At 37.5% G+C, this 17220-nt stretch overlaps 1 protein-coding gene across 2 annotated transcripts in view; it reads left to right on the top strand.

Annotated features, from left to right (window-relative positions):
• Positions 1–17220, top strand: part of SLC9A3 (solute carrier family 9 member A3) — a 56695-nt gene that overhangs the window by 27958 nt on the left and 11517 nt on the right. The window contains exons 3-11 of one of the 2 annotated variants that reach the window (XM_027896352.1): positions 2619–2779; positions 4455–4533; positions 5392–5569; positions 6424–6644; positions 8506–8708; positions 9486–9575; positions 11268–11338; positions 13525–13654; positions 16741–16856. In XM_027896352.1, the coding sequence (XP_027752153.1) occupies positions 2619–2779; positions 4455–4533; positions 5392–5569; positions 6424–6644; positions 8506–8708; positions 9486–9575; positions 11268–11338; positions 13525–13654; positions 16741–16856 (1249 nt within the window). Of the gene's footprint in view, positions 1–2618; positions 2780–4454; positions 4534–5377; positions 5570–6423; positions 6645–8505; positions 8709–9485; positions 9576–11267; positions 11339–13524; positions 13655–16740; positions 16857–17220 lie in introns of those variants that run through there. The other variant, XM_027896351.1, reaches the window with a different exon arrangement.

Below are 17220 nucleotides of genomic sequence, written 5' to 3' on the forward strand. Positions count from 1 at the left end.
TGTAGAAATGTAAATCCACTACAGACTAAGATGAGCTAAAAAAAAAGTGACTTTCAACTTTGCCATTCAATGGGCTTGTAGTACTGTCCATCAATATAAGGGTGCATAATCGAAATTAGATTGCCTAGATTTCCTACACAAACAAACATAAAAGCAGCTCTTTGTTTGCATTAAATACCCTTGTAGGAAAATAGAGAAGGCGATAATGAAAAAGAAATCCTTCTTTAGAAGTGAAATGGAAAGATTAGCACCTTAACTGTTAACTAATAGTCATAACAGTCTGCTTTTCCCGTAATAGGAAGAATTATCTACTCCTAAATCTTTCTGGCTGATTGCACTGAACAGTTCCCAGTTTTCTGGAGAACTAATATGTGCAGTATTATGGAGTAATTGTGGCTGTGACTAACGCTTAGAACAGTTTTTCCTGTACTGTCTAGGTCATAGCTGCACCATGCTGAGTGTGCCAGAAGTCTTAAATTGAGCCCAGCAAATTTACCTTGTTCAGGTGTCACTGCTGTCAGCTAGTCACTCCAGCCTCTGCTGAGCTGGTCATGTATATGGTCATGCATCACTTAGACTAATTACTCAAGTTATTTCCAAGGAAAAGCCTGAATCAGAAACTCCATGCCTACTGACAGTGCTTTGTAGGAATTACAGATGTGTCCTAATCTTCCCATAAATATTTGCTCACTAGCTTTGCAAGTCTTCAAAGAATGTACCAATGATTATAATCGGTAACACATAAAAAAGATAAGCCATCTCGGTGAGCCAATTTATTTTAAAACCTTACATTCTATTATACCCTGGTCTCTGATAGTCATTGTCATTGGACTTGTTCCTTCCTTAAGCATGCCAGAGAAGGACAACATTTGGCAGAACCATTACTTAGATTCGGGTTCAAGGCTATTCTCAGGATTTTTGGCACAGACTTAAGATCATTGCTTCAGCCTCACTCTCACGCTAGAATGGATAGATTCAGGCCTTGTTCACAGCCCAATATGCCCAAGAGCGAACAAGACCATTTATATTTTTGCAAATATGAGGTAGCTATATGTCTGTGCAAGCTACGAATCGCTGTTTTCAGGGCCTTACCAAGGTTCCCATACACTGTATGGAAAACATTGGAAATGCTCTGATTTGCAGATAGCAGCTAAGAGAATGTATGTGTCTGCAGCTCCACTAGATTATTGGCCACTGTCACATGTAACAGGGTGTTGTCTACTCATGTTTCTGGCTGCCCATAGAAGTATCCTTTCCTTGAGTAAATATACCCATACCATTTTGTATAAAAAAAGATTTGGAATCTAGTTTTGTTTTTCAGTTATGATCTAAGCACAAAACATTTTTGAATTTGAAAAATTACCTCGTAAGAGTTCTTTCCAGAGGAGTGGCCAAGTTGTTCTGGAAGTACCTTACAGGCAATATTGATCCTGTGGCTTTGGTTACTGACTTTTGTTGCCTGACTCATGCTTCCAAACCATTTTATCAGATGAATTTCTTCTTCACCTGTAGAAATCATGCTTAATACAGCTATAGATTAATTTTGGGCATGGGCCTCTGCACTGTGTTCTAATGAATGAATTCTCTACATGTTCCTTCTTTGCTCTTCCTCATATAATTTGGCACCATCACCTCTTAATGAACCTTGTTTCCTCCTCCATCCATTAATGAACACAAAGGGAATTTTACTGTTCTTTACTATTTCAGAAATCTTTTCCCCAGAAAAAAATGATTGAGGATACTACTCTTGATTTCATGAAGAGGGAAAATTTTGCAAGATATTTAGGAAGCTGAGCAAAGAGATCTTTGTGATTCTCCCTTTTCTGCTCCTTTTAAAATGACAGTTATGTTTGTCTTGGTCTGTTTGAACAATTGAACAAAATAACCTTAATACCTAAAAGAAGGTTAAAAAAAATACGTGGCTACACTGTTGGCAGAGTTTCGTAGTTCCAGAACATTGCTAAAATTCCTAAGGGGCTACAACACAAACACACTGAGGTACATTTTGGTCCTTCATCTGTTTTTATGGTCCACTTGCAGAAAATTTAGCAGTGGCCTTATGAATCCTAATTTGGGAACAAGTGGCTTAACTGCAACTATCAATAAATGCCTACTTGAATATGGAGGCCATAACTGGTGTTCAACTGCACTGAGTATAGTTAAGCCTCACTGTAGAAGCTCTTAGTGACCAAGAGTCGAATTTGACCTGTGACATGAACTATTTTGTAATTTTCACTTCAGAAGTACTGGTGCAGTCCTCTTGACATCTTGGGAGTTCTCAGCTACCCTGCGATAATTTACTCAAGTTAGACAAACCATACCACACACAGATACAAACTCAGTTTAAATATGGGAGCACCTTGCTGTAAGAACAGGATTGTACTGGTCCTTCTCCCAGAAACAGCTTTGATACACGCGGGCCAATGCTGGATCCAACAAACCTTGTAAGAAACAAGAGTGCAGAACTTTTAAAATAATGTCTGTACCATGCTTTCCAGCTGATACCTTGGGATCCCTATTTTCAAGGATTTGACATTATCTCTAATATCATAGTCTGTCATTTCTATAGATAATACAGAGCTGACTCTGCTTATAATTTGTTTGCTTTCTTTTTGAAGGCGAACTGAAGTCTGGGCTGCTGGACTTCCTCCTCTTTGGCAGCTTAATTGCTGCTGTGGATCCTGTAGCTGTTCTGGCAGTGTTTGAAGAAGTCCATGTCAATGAAGTTCTGTTTATCATTGTTTTTGGAGAATCGCTTCTGAATGATGCTGTAACCGTGGTAAGTAAATTATATGTAAAATGTATGTTGTTTTTTTAATGCACATATTCTTTTCTACATATTTGTGTTATGCTTATAATTTACATGCATACCTCAACCAGTGAGAAAGAGTACTCACCAAAGTGTTTATGCCTGCTCTCTCTGTTTTACTTCAATCAGATATTTATCAAACAGATATATAACAAAGATTTGATTTGGAAAAACTTGTGTGACATTTTAGAAAGCTTCTAGTTTGTTTTGGTTTTGTTTGTTTGTTTGAAACATTAATTTTTTTTTTCCATTTAGAAAGACTTTAATAGACTTAAAGCCACTCAAATTTCTACTGATATTTTTATTTTGTTTGAAACACCTCTTCACACAACATTTTTTCTCACAATAAAATAGTTGATAGTTTTGTGGTGCAGTGTTAGCGGTCAGGGACCAGAAAGTCCCAAAGCAGAAAGGTGCTGTACAACCAAGTTGCTGTGCTGCTTCAATTCACTTCTGAATCACTTCCTATTCCTGCTCCTGCCTATCTCCAGTGGAGGGTAAGACGTTCACTAGGCTGTGTCTTAACTTTTTACAACCAAGGAAGCAAAGCACTACAAGGTTACTGGCAGCAGCCTAACTGTTCACATGAATTTGAAAATGACTTCCAGAGAAACTTAGTTCCCCTTGGATATCAATATCATTAGTAGTTTTGGGGTATTGCCAGGAACAAATATTAAAAAAAAACCTTTGATGAATTCAAGGATCAACAGCACTGGCTTTCAGAAGGAAAGGAGGTTCTGCTACTGTGAAATGAACATGAACACTCACTCTACAAATAAAAGAAAATTTGATTCACTGAAGAAAATCTAGATGAGAAGAGCAAGCATGATCAAGAGTCAGAGAGCATAGCCTATGAGGAAATTTGAAACAAGGAGAGTTCTTACCTTGAAAATGGAAAGTCTGGAGAACAGAAGAAAGTAGATGATACGGCATTCTTTAAACAGGAAAATATAAAAGACTGTGGTTACAAAGCAAAGTAACCTGTATACTGTGACTGGGTAAATACGATAAGAATTATCAAGGTTAGTTGCAACAAGGAAAGCTGAGAAAGCCATAGTAAAGTTCTTCTCTGTCGCTGGAGGAATTAAAAACTGATTAAACAGGCATATGTCAAAAATGATGCTCATCCAAACCTCATTAGACAGGAGTATGAATAAGGTTATTAATTATTTTAAAAACTTATTATTTTAAAAGCTTTTGTACAATTATTGGAGTTTATTCTCTTTTATGTTCAACTTACGTATGTTCAATATATTTCAATTTAGTTTCTTATTATTAGCATCTTATTAATTATCTTATTTATCTTATACAGATGATTAAATAAATCTGTCAAATACCTGGATTTTACAGTGAGAAGTGCCTTAGAAAACTTATCTCCATTTAACAATCCTTCTTATCAATAGGAAACACTGAAATGCGAAATAAAAACTTGTGGTATTTTCTTTAAAAAAAAAAAGTTTCTTCTTGCTCCACTGTATTTTCTCCATTCTGAAAAATATCAAATCTGCAAAGTCTTCTCCCTCCACACAGAATTTCCCTCAGTCACACACGGTTTCAGAATTCATAACGTTGAGGCCCATCATTAGATTATTTTAATAGGTTCAATTCAGGAGCAATTATTAAGTTAGTCTGCTTTTCTTTTCAGGTCCTGTACAACGTGTTTGAATCCTTTGTTACAATAGGTGCAGTGAATGTGACGGGGATTGAATGTGTCAAAGGCATAGGTGCGTAGAATTCAGCTCTGTGTTTCATGTGTGGTATATGTACATATGTAGTATTTTAAACAAAACAGTATTATTATGCTAATGGTAACTGCTATTTTTCAACCCTTTTCATTATTGCTCATATTGCTACACTAGTATGCCATGGACAAATGCCTTAAGAAAATAAGTAGGTAAATATTCCTGAATATTTGGAAAACTTAATCAGATAGATCTGTTTTCTTTTGAAGAGACTCAACAGATGTGGAATTCATTTGTTAAGATCACCAAACTTGACAATTTCTTTGTGTTTAATAACATGTCCTTAGTTTTGGCCTATGCTCTCCCTTCTTGCATTCCATGAAAGTTGAGATTGCATATAGGCATTCTCACTCCTTATTATTATCAAGTATTATTATATGTGATTGCCATCAAGCAACGTTTGCCAGTGACTATCAAGAAATTTTATTTACCTAAAAATAGAGTCCCTATTTCCCATTACAAGTATGACACGGTACTTACTGTATTATCTTATGAATAAATGTTTTAATGATGGCTTTGACATATTCCAGAATATGCTTTTGTAGATACATTTGTTTATAGAGCATGAGAAAAAAATTGTACAAATGAAATGTAATGTCTTTTGAATACAGTTAAAATGGTGAGGCTTAGCAGAAAGTAACCTTGCGTTTGTACAGAATGGTACATTCACATACCAAGTGCTCAAAAGTAGTCCTGGTTTTTCACTTTAGAAATAAACTTAGACACGTCCTCCAAAAGTTTCTCTTATTTACTAGCCGTTTGCTGTTAGCCCTGTGCAAGAAAATGGCTTCAAACCCTTGTATTTCTACTGTTTGAGCTGTGTTAGGTTTTGCTTTTCAGTGTCATTCTTCGTGGTGAGCCTCGGAGGGACACTGGTTGGCATTTTCTTTGCGTTCCTGCTCTCGCTGGTCAGTCGTTTCACCAAGCACGTGAGAATCATTGAACCTGGATTTGTGTTTATCATTTCCTACCTGTCCTACCTCACAGCAGAGATGCTCTCTCTTTCAGCTATCCTGGCGTAAGTCTCTTTTTATTGCTGTCTGTGAAGGGGCTGAGAAGGGAACGTGGTTTTTAAAAACATTGCAAGGAAGACCTAAATTATGTAGGACGGCTATAAATATGACACTCATGAAGCTTATGCTGGATAACACTGTATTCACACTACAATAGATTATAGTTTGCAAATACTGTCATTCAGCCTTGAAAAGGAATGTAAGTTTTCCAGTATCTGCTGCGCAACATGAGAACTCTTTTGCAAAATACAGACACGACTCTTTCCTCTTAGTTATTAATAATGCTTCAGTCTTAACAGTTGTCCATTTGTATTGACATTTTTCCCTGTAATTTGTAACTGAAGCAGTATTTTTCTGTGGCATTATGTGAATGTCATTATTTGCTCCTCACTCTGACTTGGCTGGTCTGCTAAGGTTTGCCTAAATTTTGCCTGTTTTGGCTCGACCTCTCTTCTTTTAGTGCCCATTGACTCCTGGAATACCTTTCTTCTCACTTTTGCTTGTCACGTTTAGAGATGATACAGTGCGTACAGTCGAGATCTAAAAATCTTTCTGCAAAGAGATCACCAGTTTATGTCTACTGTAAACAAGATTTAAAATTTTTCATGTAAGCAGTATGGTAGTACAAAGAGAATTGAGGTCTGTTGTGATCTAACGTAATGCTGCCTTCAGGCCTCTTGAGGTTACCTCAGCATGAATGTTTGAGATATGCTTTTTACCCAGACTGGACTCCACATGGCTCCTGAGTGTATTTTTCCTTAGGAAGTAATGGTGGGTTTCCATCGCTACGTGACAGACGGATGGAAATAATATTAAATGTTGCAGCAGATATTTTCTGAACAATTTCTTCTTTTCCTAGGATAACCTTCTGTGGCATTTGCTGTCAGAAATATGTCAAAGCTAACATATCTGAACAGTCTTCTACAACTGTAAGATATACCATGAAAATGATGGCCAGCGGAGCAGAAACTATTATCTTCATGTTCCTGGGAATTTCAGCTGTGGATCCAGATATCTGGATGTGGAATACAGCTTTTATTCTGTTGACCCTGGTCTTCATCTCAGTATATAGAGTTATTGGTAAGGGCATAATTTTCCTGTTCTTGCCTTGTATTGCAATCACATATCCTTTAGCCCCCTCCCTACAAAATTTGGAGTTCTAGGCTTGTTTCTTTTAAAACACTACATTTATTTTTAGTTGAATTTATGGTTTGGTTTGGGTTAGGAGAGTAGATCTCTACAGTAAGCTTTGTCATATGAGGATATGACTAGCCCAGCAGTTAACATGAATCATTCCATGGCTTTACTGACCCAGTACATGGTACTGGCAAAATCTCCCAGTGAAATGGACTTTGTTCTTTAACAGAAAATGTGAATCCTGTCAGCAAATGGTCAACAAATTTGGTAATAAAGAGATTTTCTTAAGCTAATTTTATGGTTGACTTCAGGTTTTAGACACACAGTGGTATCAGACCACACATAATTACACTGCAGGTTCTCTGCAGTGAATTAAGAAATAATTTTCAGGGACTGATGAGAAACTGAGCAAATAAGACTGTGGCAGGTAGCAGTTACCTACTGTCAATTTACTGGGGTTATATAAGTTTGCAGACATTTCAAAACACCAGCAATGACTCGCCCAGCTATGTATGTAGTTCTACTGTAGTTTTGCTAAAGTCACAAAAAAAGGCATAGAATGAAGTGATTGTAGAGAGTAACACATGTAGTGACTTGGTGTATGTACTTACACCTGGGAATAAATTAAACTGGTTTATTTGCCTGTTTGTCTTGACCTAAATTCAAGTAACAAGTTACATGTCTATCTAGCTGGAAGTTTTCCTAGACTCTGTGTTCTAACTCTGTCCCAGAGGTTCCTGAGCTGAATGAAGTGTCTAGCCCCTTGTCCTCCTTTCTAAATAGTCTGAAAGCATTGTTCATTTAGCTGCTTCTCAGTAACTGCTAATGTGCCCGAGGTGTTTAAATGAGTTTCCAGTATCTTGCCTTTGACACTTTTTGTATTCCTGAAATAAGTGTTTACCAATCCTGTAATCAATGCGCTCAACAGTTAAATAGTAAATATTCAGCAATAACAATAAGCATCCACTAAAGTAATTGATCTTAGACATTGACAAATTACTAAATACATAAATAAATTATGATACTGGGCCTTATGCGATTGCAGCTCTCATACCCTGAAGAAGCCAGATTGGTGGCATGAATAAATTTTTAAGAGGCCCTTCTTACAGTGACCAGACACTCTTCCCTTGGCACAAGTTCAAAGGTCTCTAAAAAGAGAAATATCTGTTTTGTGTTGGTCAGCAGCACTGGCATGCTGCAGTGGGACATGCGTGCCAAGCCATTCAGAGGAACAGTGAAGCTGTTTTCCCTCTGTATGGTGGGAGCTCTGGAACACATGGGGATAGCTAGAACTTTAGGCCTCCTGCAGCAAGCAGCACCTCACCTGTATGTCTGAAGACAGTGTTAGTATAACTAGACTGACAACCCTTCCTAAGATGCTGACATAAATGTCCTCTTCAGTGATTTGTGAAGGGCACCACACACACTCCCTAAATCAATGCTGTTTTAACCTGTTTCTGTTGAATGACCATGTGAAGATCACTGGTTAGGGTGCTAAAAACTCTGTTCTTTCTCAATGAATTTCAAAGGTCAGGACACAGCAGACCTTGCCCTGTAGTGCCTGTGCTGGAGGGCAGTGCTCTCAGAAGAAGAGCTGCTGGTTCACAAAGCAGCTCCATCTAATTCCTTCGACCAGGCGTAGAGGATAAGACACCAAGTGGGCAGCATAGCGTTCCAGAGGGGGAAGTGGATGGACTAGATTGTTACTAAAGCGGTCTGGTGGTACCAGACCATGTTACACACGGTTGGGATATTGGCATTGCATAGGGGTGTTTCTGAACGTGCTGACATTTGTTTTTTCCAGGTGTAGTTTTACAGACGTGGATTATCAACCGCTACAGAACGGTCCAGTTGGAGTTAATAGACCAGGTGGTGATGTCCTACGGTGGACTTCGTGGAGCAGTTGCTTTTGCTCTTGTTGCACTTCTGGATAAGGACAAAGTGAAAGAAAAAAGGCTGTTTGTCAGCACAACTATCATTGTTGTGTTTTTTACTGTTATTTTTCAGGTAATTTAACTACTTAAGCACACTTCTTGCAAGGAGAAGGAGTCCCCCAAAAGTACTGAATGCTTTCAGCCGTTCTCAGCTGAAGGTTGCATACTGTTTCACTGAACTCAAAGAATAATTGAATTTGTAATTTTAGTAACAAAGATCCCATTTTATGTTTTCATATGGGACCACATGGGACAAAACACAATTTCCTCTGTGCTAAAAATTGCTCAGACTTAGCCGCTTTGTATTAATAGTGCCAAGTTAATATCTGATTAAACATCCTTCACCTCGTATGAATAACTATAGGGAACAGTCCTTTTAATGGGCAGATGCAGTCATTAAGCTGATCTACCTGAGCCTCAGTCCTTGTTTTAAAATATAACAGCAGTGGAACAAGAAAGTATTTAACATCCAAACAAAATAGCACTTTCTGGATAAAAAAAAAGCGTTAATTGAAGGGGAGATATGTCAATATATAGCAGCTTCCAATTTTATCTGAAGTGTATCACAGGAAGTTTAATTGTCACAAACTCCTGATATGTGGAGAAAACACCACATTCAGTGGTGAAGGACATAGTTCTACCCTTCCAGTACCATATTTTTCATATAGAAGCTGTTGGTTGTTTTCTTTTCAAACCTTTGTAATAGGAGCTGAGGGTACAGCATTTTATCTTCTGGAGAGGACAGAGATCAAGTAACACACAAATGTGCTGTATTCCTCTTTGACAACACCAGCTGGAGGGAAGTCTAGGAAAACTCCCTAAGTATTTATTATCACGTTTCAATCCTTAGGGACTGACAATCAAGCCTTTGGTACAGTGGCTGAAAGTGAAGAAAACTGAACACAGAGATCCAAAACTGAACGAGAAACTTCATGGCAGAGTAAGATATTTTAAAATAAAACTGTGGTATCTTTTGTACATTTACAGAGCATTGTAAGAGAAAACAAAAACATTAGAGAAAATTTCTTTTTTTGGAAGAGAAAAGACTGTCAAATTTCAAGAGCAAAATCCTTCAAACATTTCAGAAGTTATTTTTAGGTTACTATTTGTCTCCTGCGAGGGGATACTCAACTGAAAGTTCTGGTCTTTCACTCGGGAATTCAATAGGGCTGAGGGTGCTGGGGTAATAGCACAAACAGAATATGCTCCTTTCTCTTCATTTAAAAGAGGAGAATGTTTGATTGACAACTGCTAGGGCAAAGCACGTGCAAGTAAGTTTATTTTTCCATCTTACAAACTGTTAATGTCTGGAAAAGGTATGAAAAGCAGGCTTTGTAGCTTGCATATTACATAGAAAGATAGTCTGCTGCCTAGTAGAGATTAATTATATACTGAAATTCCAGATGAATGGCAATTGTTTTAATGAAGTGTGAGTGCTATGTGACCCTGTGTTTCTTCACCCTTTTAAAAGATTTTGAAACACAATCTCTTCCAGTTCACTTTCACACAACATGATAAAGTTCTTATTCAGTAAAAGAAAACATAAATTTTCAATGCAAATGAATGTTATAGGATGGAAGACACAGGCATCACAGAATCATCGAGGTTAAAGAGACCTTCAGGAACATCTAGTTCAACCATCAACCCAGCGCCACCGTAATTAATCCTAAACCGTATTCCCAAGGGTCTCATCCAGTTGCTTCTTGAAACTTCCAGAGACAGTGACTCCACCACCTCCCTGGGCAGCTTATTCCAGTGTCTAGCCACTCTTTCAGTGAAAATTTATTTTTGATATCTAATCTGAACATCCCCTGGCATAACTTAAGACCATTTTAACCTCCTTCCAGGTAGCTGGAGAGAGTGACAAGGTCCCCCCTGACCCTCCTCCAGACTAAACAACTCCTGTTCCCTGAGCCTCTCCTCATAACACATATTTTCTAGACCCTTCACCAACACCAGCACCTCAATGTTCTTTTTGAAGTGAGGGGCCCAAAACTGAACACAGCACTTGAGGTACAGCTTCACCTGTGCCAAATATATCCCCCAGTGAAATGTTCACAACCACATGCAGAAAAAGACCAAATTGTACCTGCAGCTGCCTTGGTTTGAAGCAACAGTTATAAACCTCGGGATTTCTATCAGCCAGCTAATATAATCAGGATGAAATTTTGCTCTAGATATTAAAAGAATTGCGCCTGCTTCTACTCTGAGGGGAGTATGGGTTCCTGAAACTTCTAAAAAGATACACTAAGGAAATTGTTCAACTGATTTAATCACCAAAACTAATAGTGGCTGATGTACTTCATAGGCCAGAAGTGGAGATGTTAAAATGAGTCAATAAAAAGATTTAAAATTGAATGTTAAAATGGGGATCTGAGTACCTTCTTGCTGAGAACCTTGTAATTCAAGAATAGTTAGTGAATTTATAAAGAACTGCTTAGAAAGCTCAGGACCTTTAAAGAAAAGCTTATAGTAGTTAGTGTTTCTGTAAATGGGAAAAAAATTTGCTTAACAGCACTAAAATTATTCTGCATAGTCACCTTGTCTAACTAAAATTTAAAAAAAAAGAACTATTTTCTAATTATGTTTCTTTATTTCTGTTAAGATCTTAACTCCACTTTCACTTTCCTAGGCCTTTGATCACATTCTTTCTGCTATAGAAGACATTTCTGGACAAATAGGCCATCATTATCTGAGAGACAAGTAAGTAGTAACTAACTTGGAATGTTGAAACACTGCTAGGAAATCTTATCTGTACATTGTGACTTCTTAAGCCTGCCAGTTTAGGGAAAGCAAGGATGTAGAATGGAGTTTAAGAGGTTATATACTGGAAATATAGCAAATGTGAAAATAGTGTATTTTTGTCCCCTTGAACTGGAATCTGTTCTTTCTCATCTACAGTTCAGATTATGCCTTTGTAGGTGCCTCAGTTCACATCCAGGGCTCAGATTCTCTTGAGGTTGCAGAACTGGCTATTTGCACAAGTTTTAAGCTAAAATGTTAATGTTGGTACTTTCCTGTAATACTACATGTCATGAAAAATATTTATGTGTGGAGGCACTAAAAAAAACCTCAGCTACAACTGGGCTAGCTGTTTATCCTATTTCTATGAAGGATGTGTTCAACATCTCTGAAAGTGATGGCAGAGGGTGATTTGTGATGACTTTGATAGTTTTAACCTTTTAGTGTGAAACCAGTAACGAACCATTCCCCTCTGTTTATAGCTGATTCATCTTCGAAGAAGCAAAATATCTGAGCTGAAAGATACACCATTTTCTTTAAAGTACCTGTGAACAGTTACCACTGTGATGAGCACACTTCCACATCTAGATGAATAAGTGTGGAGAAAAGGAATTAAATCTGGACATCTTTAGGAGTGTTCTTTCAGGTTAGGCTGTTCTCGTTGTGGAGTTAGGTCATTTCATAGGTGCAGGCAGTCACAGTTTTGACCTGCTAACCCCTTGATGACTCAACATGCCGATTCCAACCCAAAAGGCTGTGCTAGCTTTCTGCAGAGCACTCCCCTAACCCTTCCTGAGAAGCTGAGTCTTAGCATTATGCTTATGCAACTCTACAGCTCCTAGGCTGGAGCTGGATTGTAGTGGAACTCAAGCAGAATTACTCACCTGTCTGCATCCAGTTGTAGGGACAGTCTCTTTCCTTTCCTTTTGCTCTTCATTCATTTATGCAGTGAAGAATTTTCCTGAGGCATTCCAGGCAGAATATCTTTTTTCTTTTGGTCTAAATTCGTAGTTTACCTTCAGGCAATGAATTTCAGTGAGCTATATATAATATGGGAGAATACATTCCCAATTTCGAAACACTGCCTTGAAGATGGAGCTACATTTTTTTAAGTGGCAGATTAGAGTTTGACTTCTTATATGTCAGAAAGTAATCTCCTTGAGGAACAAGGAGTAGCCTAATGCAGATTCATGGTTAAGTGTGCGGTTTGATGACTAATGTATTTTGAATGAGACCATCTTAAGGCTGCCTTTTGGACTCTATATGCGTGAAAGTGCTTCCTCAGAGAAATGGCAGCTTCTACCAACCTCACTGAGGGGCTCAGGTGGGCCAGCCTGAATTGCAGCCTGCTTGTCAGATGTTCTGGCTAGAGAAAGGCAGTAGTTATGAATTCTGTGAATAATGTTTAATACAAAAAGGTTTCAGCAACCCAAAGAAGAAGCTGGAAACTCAAAATAGCCATTGGGCAAGATGGATAGAGTCACTTTGAACAATAGTCTCCAAAGTTGCCTCATGCCCTTGAGAAGAAATCTTGAGGAAGTTAAATGAAAGTACAACAGCCTTTATGTTCTGGACCTTACGTACTGAAACGGCAGATACCCTATCAGACCATCTTGGAAATGTAAATCACAGAAAATACACATCACTACTGTGCCCCAGAGCAGAGTAGATCAAGGGCATGAAAAAGGCCCTCTGGTAGAGCTTTTGGAGGGGCGCTGTTGTAATCTGATTTTCTAGTGTAGCTGTCCTACAATGCATACGGGGAAAAGCAGATTATTTTCCAAAGGAAAGAAGAAAATTAAACATAATCAGAAGCAGAAAAATAAGGGAGCATGATCTCCCAAAGTATAAAAGGTCTTACTGAATTTGAAATGGGATACTGTAATCATAGCACTCTTGTTGTTGTAGTAGTGTTGGTAAGTGAACAGATTAAATGCTTTGTGACAGCTGTACAAGTCTGTAGCAGGCTTTTCCTTAACTTTCTTTACATGCTAATTGAAAAGCTTCAAAACACAAATCCCTCACAATCATGTGTTCCTCATTTTTTAAAGAGTGTTTAGCTCAAAAAATATAATTTATGCTAAACTAAAAATGCTGTGAAACTAAAATTGCATGTTGCCATTAACACGGTTTGTTTAAATTATCAGGTGGTCCAATTTTGATAGGAAATTCCTCAGAAAAATACTGATGAGAAGGTCTGCTCAAAAATCAAGAGACCAAATCCTTAATGTTTTCCATGAGCTCAACTTGAAGGATGCAATTAGCTATGTGGCTGAGGTACTTATGAATACTTGTTGACATATTATAGCATCACTTGATTTTTTAAAATTTGTAATATTACTTAAAGTTGATATATTGCCAAAGATGTCTAAAGGAGAAGTATTTCCATCTCTATCTGCCTTTTTTTTTTTTTTTTTTTTTAATATGTGTTTTGAGTCTCAGTGTTATTGAGAAGCTGCAGTTCTCGGTGTTATGCTTGATTACCAAATACTAGTATCTGGTACTTAGGTCAGTGTTTCTTTTCTGTTGGATTTTACTGAATATCTTTGTTTCTACATTCACTACATGAAAAAGAAACTGGAGGGATATTGTCTTTCTGAATGTGCCAACAGAGTCTGGCTCCTGCAGAAGAGTGGTTCTGTGTGGTGACAAATCTAGTTTGAAGAAACTTACCTCCAAATGGTGTGGATATAAGGCCAAAATAGGGGACTGCTAATCTGCAGATCATCATAGCACACACACAAAAGTGGGAATGGTAACTTTATTTCAATGGAATCATAACCCCCACAACTCAAAAATTAGGATTAAAGTAATACAACAAATATCAGTTGCAATCACAGAATTGTGAAGTTAGGGGAATGTAAGTCATGCAATAGGAGAAATTTTTCAAAACTGCAGAATAGAAGTAAGTTTCCCACCATCTACTGGAGTATCTATCTCAGACTGAAGCAATGTTACCAGATTGTGTAAGAATTCCCAGTATAAAACTTCTTCAGTATAAAACTAGTCAGCTTAGTTCAAATAGCCACAAATGCACAGTGTTCTCACAGGGTGAAGGACAGTTTTAAATGCAATATTTTTAAAGGTAATCTTTGAAATTATAACCTATCTGTGCCTGTAATCTCCAGCTGAGCTCCTTTTCACAGCTAGGTAATATATCAGTTAATTTCCTTAATTTAAATAAAATAAATCATGACTACAACTGATAGTACCACTGCTACTCTTTTTTTTTTTTCTTCCTTTTTTTACTGAGCTACAGCCAGGTGGATTTCTTCCAGTGAAAAATGTAATTTCAAAGATTGAATTCAGAAAACAAGATAAAATTCAGAAATTATGTTAGTGTGAAAAATGGGAAGTAGTTCACAAGACAAGCAAATACTTCCTTTTGAGATTTTGTAAATTACTCACTTGGTTTTCAGACCATCTGAGCTCAAGAACTAATTTTCTTTCTTGTGATGCTTTCTGGGTCACACCTCAGAGGAAGAAAGTTAGATAACACACTGATGTGGATGAGCATGAAAATACTGTTCAGTTCCAGTGTTGAATTTACTCTGTAGATTTATTACAGTATTTCTTCTCTTTAACAGATGCAAAGGGCTCTATAGATCACTAAATCATGCAGATTTAGCACCAGAATTTTTGACCTATAAGGTCTTCAGTCCCACATAGTAAACTCAGATTACTCATTTTTTAGGGAAGTAAACACAAGGAAACTGACTTTTCCTACCTTAGTCCAAATGTTATTTGGGTATATTGTGTCTTGCAGATAAATTCTATTGGTGAATGTTTACTTATGTGATAATAATAGACAAAGAAATTAAAAGTTCTCCAGGCTCTACAGAAGTTTTGCAACATAGTTTCTTCCAGTGGAAATTAGTTAAGCGTTGTGAACCCTAAAGTCATACGACTTTTCTCACTTTACATTTGCTTCAGTGATACCCTGCTTTAACAACCTTTTCTTGACTTCTCAAACATATCTTTGAACTAAATATCTGTGAATTACAAGGTGACATTGAAATTGAAGCCATTTCTTTCAGGACAAGTAAAGATCTGCTTTCCCCAGCTACTTACTTCTCACTTGCAAGAAACTGAGGAGTTTAAAAATGATTTTATATTTTTTCCTTTGTTCAGCTCTGCTGTTATGCTGCATCTGTATAACAAACAGGATCTTGAGAGAGTTCAGTGTCAGCCTAAACAAATTCCTTACAGTTGAGAGAGGAAAACCTAAGCCAAGCAAAATGAAAATAATCCACAGCAGGTGAACAGAAGTGACTTATAATACGTACAGTTCATAACTTGTTCCGGCTAAAATTCTTCCACTGGTGATATGGTATGATGTATGTATGAAACATTAAACTTGATTTGAAAAGAAAGTCAGATTCACCTAAGAAAATGGATGGGATGATGCTGTCCCAGAATGTAGTTTTATTAACCTCAAGTTTTCTGCAGAATCCAGAGTGTACTTCTTAATGCCATTAGTCTGATCCAATACACGCTGTAACATGTACATGGGCTACCACAGCAAAATAAAGAATTTATTTGATTTGCTCTATGAATATCAAAATGTAAAGGGAACACAGTGCAGTTAAAATTGGAGAAATGTACAAAAATCTCTTTTAATGTTCTTCGAGGGAAATGGCTTTTTTGGATGTTTTCTTTATTACTGTTTAAAATGTAGAGACCTGCTATGCAATTTCTCTCTGCCATGATTTAAAAACCATAGATGGGTCCAACCTGTGTAACCACAACGTCATCCAAAAAACACCTTTCACCTAAACAAGAGGTTACATAAGCTGCAGGGAAATCTGTGAGGACGTAAATCTGAGTTTTTCCAGTTTTTCTGTACACTGGTTTTGAGAACTGAAGGAAAATCTCATCCCTTCAGTATCTCATTCTGTCATGCTGTAACCACTTTCAAATAAGCTTGTAGACTTCCGTCACCACTTAACACTTGCTGCTTCCTGGTACAGAACAGAAAACTTTGTCTTTTATTTTTGAAAATGCTGCCGTCAGTGCAGTGATGTGTCGACCCATAGAAATCTATAATGTTTGTTCCTATGCACTTGGCTTGAAACATGGTACAAAGTAAAACTGCAAATCTGCTGAGGCCTAAGAAGTCACTCACCTCCTCAAAATCAATTTATAAGGAGTGGAATGGTTTTTCTCCTGGCTTTGTTCATGGGGCTAATGTTACTCAATGTAAAGAACCCATAAATGGTTTGTATTTGTTACCTAAATACAACTTTTCCCATGCTTCTTGTGCCACATGAGTACAGCAGCCTCACAGATTATCAGCATTTTCTGATACCATTTTATCCTAGGTGTTTACAGCTGTAATATGTCTTGTTTTTTCCTGTGACCAGGGAGAACGTAGAGGCTCGTTGGCATTTATACGTTCTCCAAGTACAGACAACATGGTGAATGTGGATTTCAGCACCCCACTTCCAAGTACTGTGGAAAGCTCTGTCTCTTACTTACTGTAAGTAATGTGGACTGATGAGAGGAAACTGAAACAATGTCAAAAAAACTGAAAAATGCAATTTACAGGGGCTTTGTTCGCTACTATTTTTACCTTTAATTAATATTTTCTCTCACTTAAAATCAGCATACATGGATTTATATTGTTTTGTTTTACACACAAACAATTTTTTCAGCAAAAGGTAGTAAGATGAAGCAGACATCCAATTAGGAGTTGTTTCATTTGCCTTTGGTTCACCAGCTGCTCTATACACGGCTAGATGTTATTTCTGTATCTGCTCCAGAATAAGTCAGGAGAGGAGCAAGGAAAAAAATCACCACTTCCTTAACTCTTTGGTGAATCTCTCACTGAACAGACCACGTGT

Source organism: Empidonax traillii, unplaced genomic scaffold, assembly GCF_003031625.1.
Source record: "Empidonax traillii isolate 1590-97213 ecotype Southwest subspecies unplaced genomic scaffold, ASM303162v1 scaffold494:size460735, whole genome shotgun sequence".
NCBI lineage: Eukaryota > Metazoa > Chordata > Aves > Passeriformes > Tyrannidae > Empidonax > Empidonax traillii.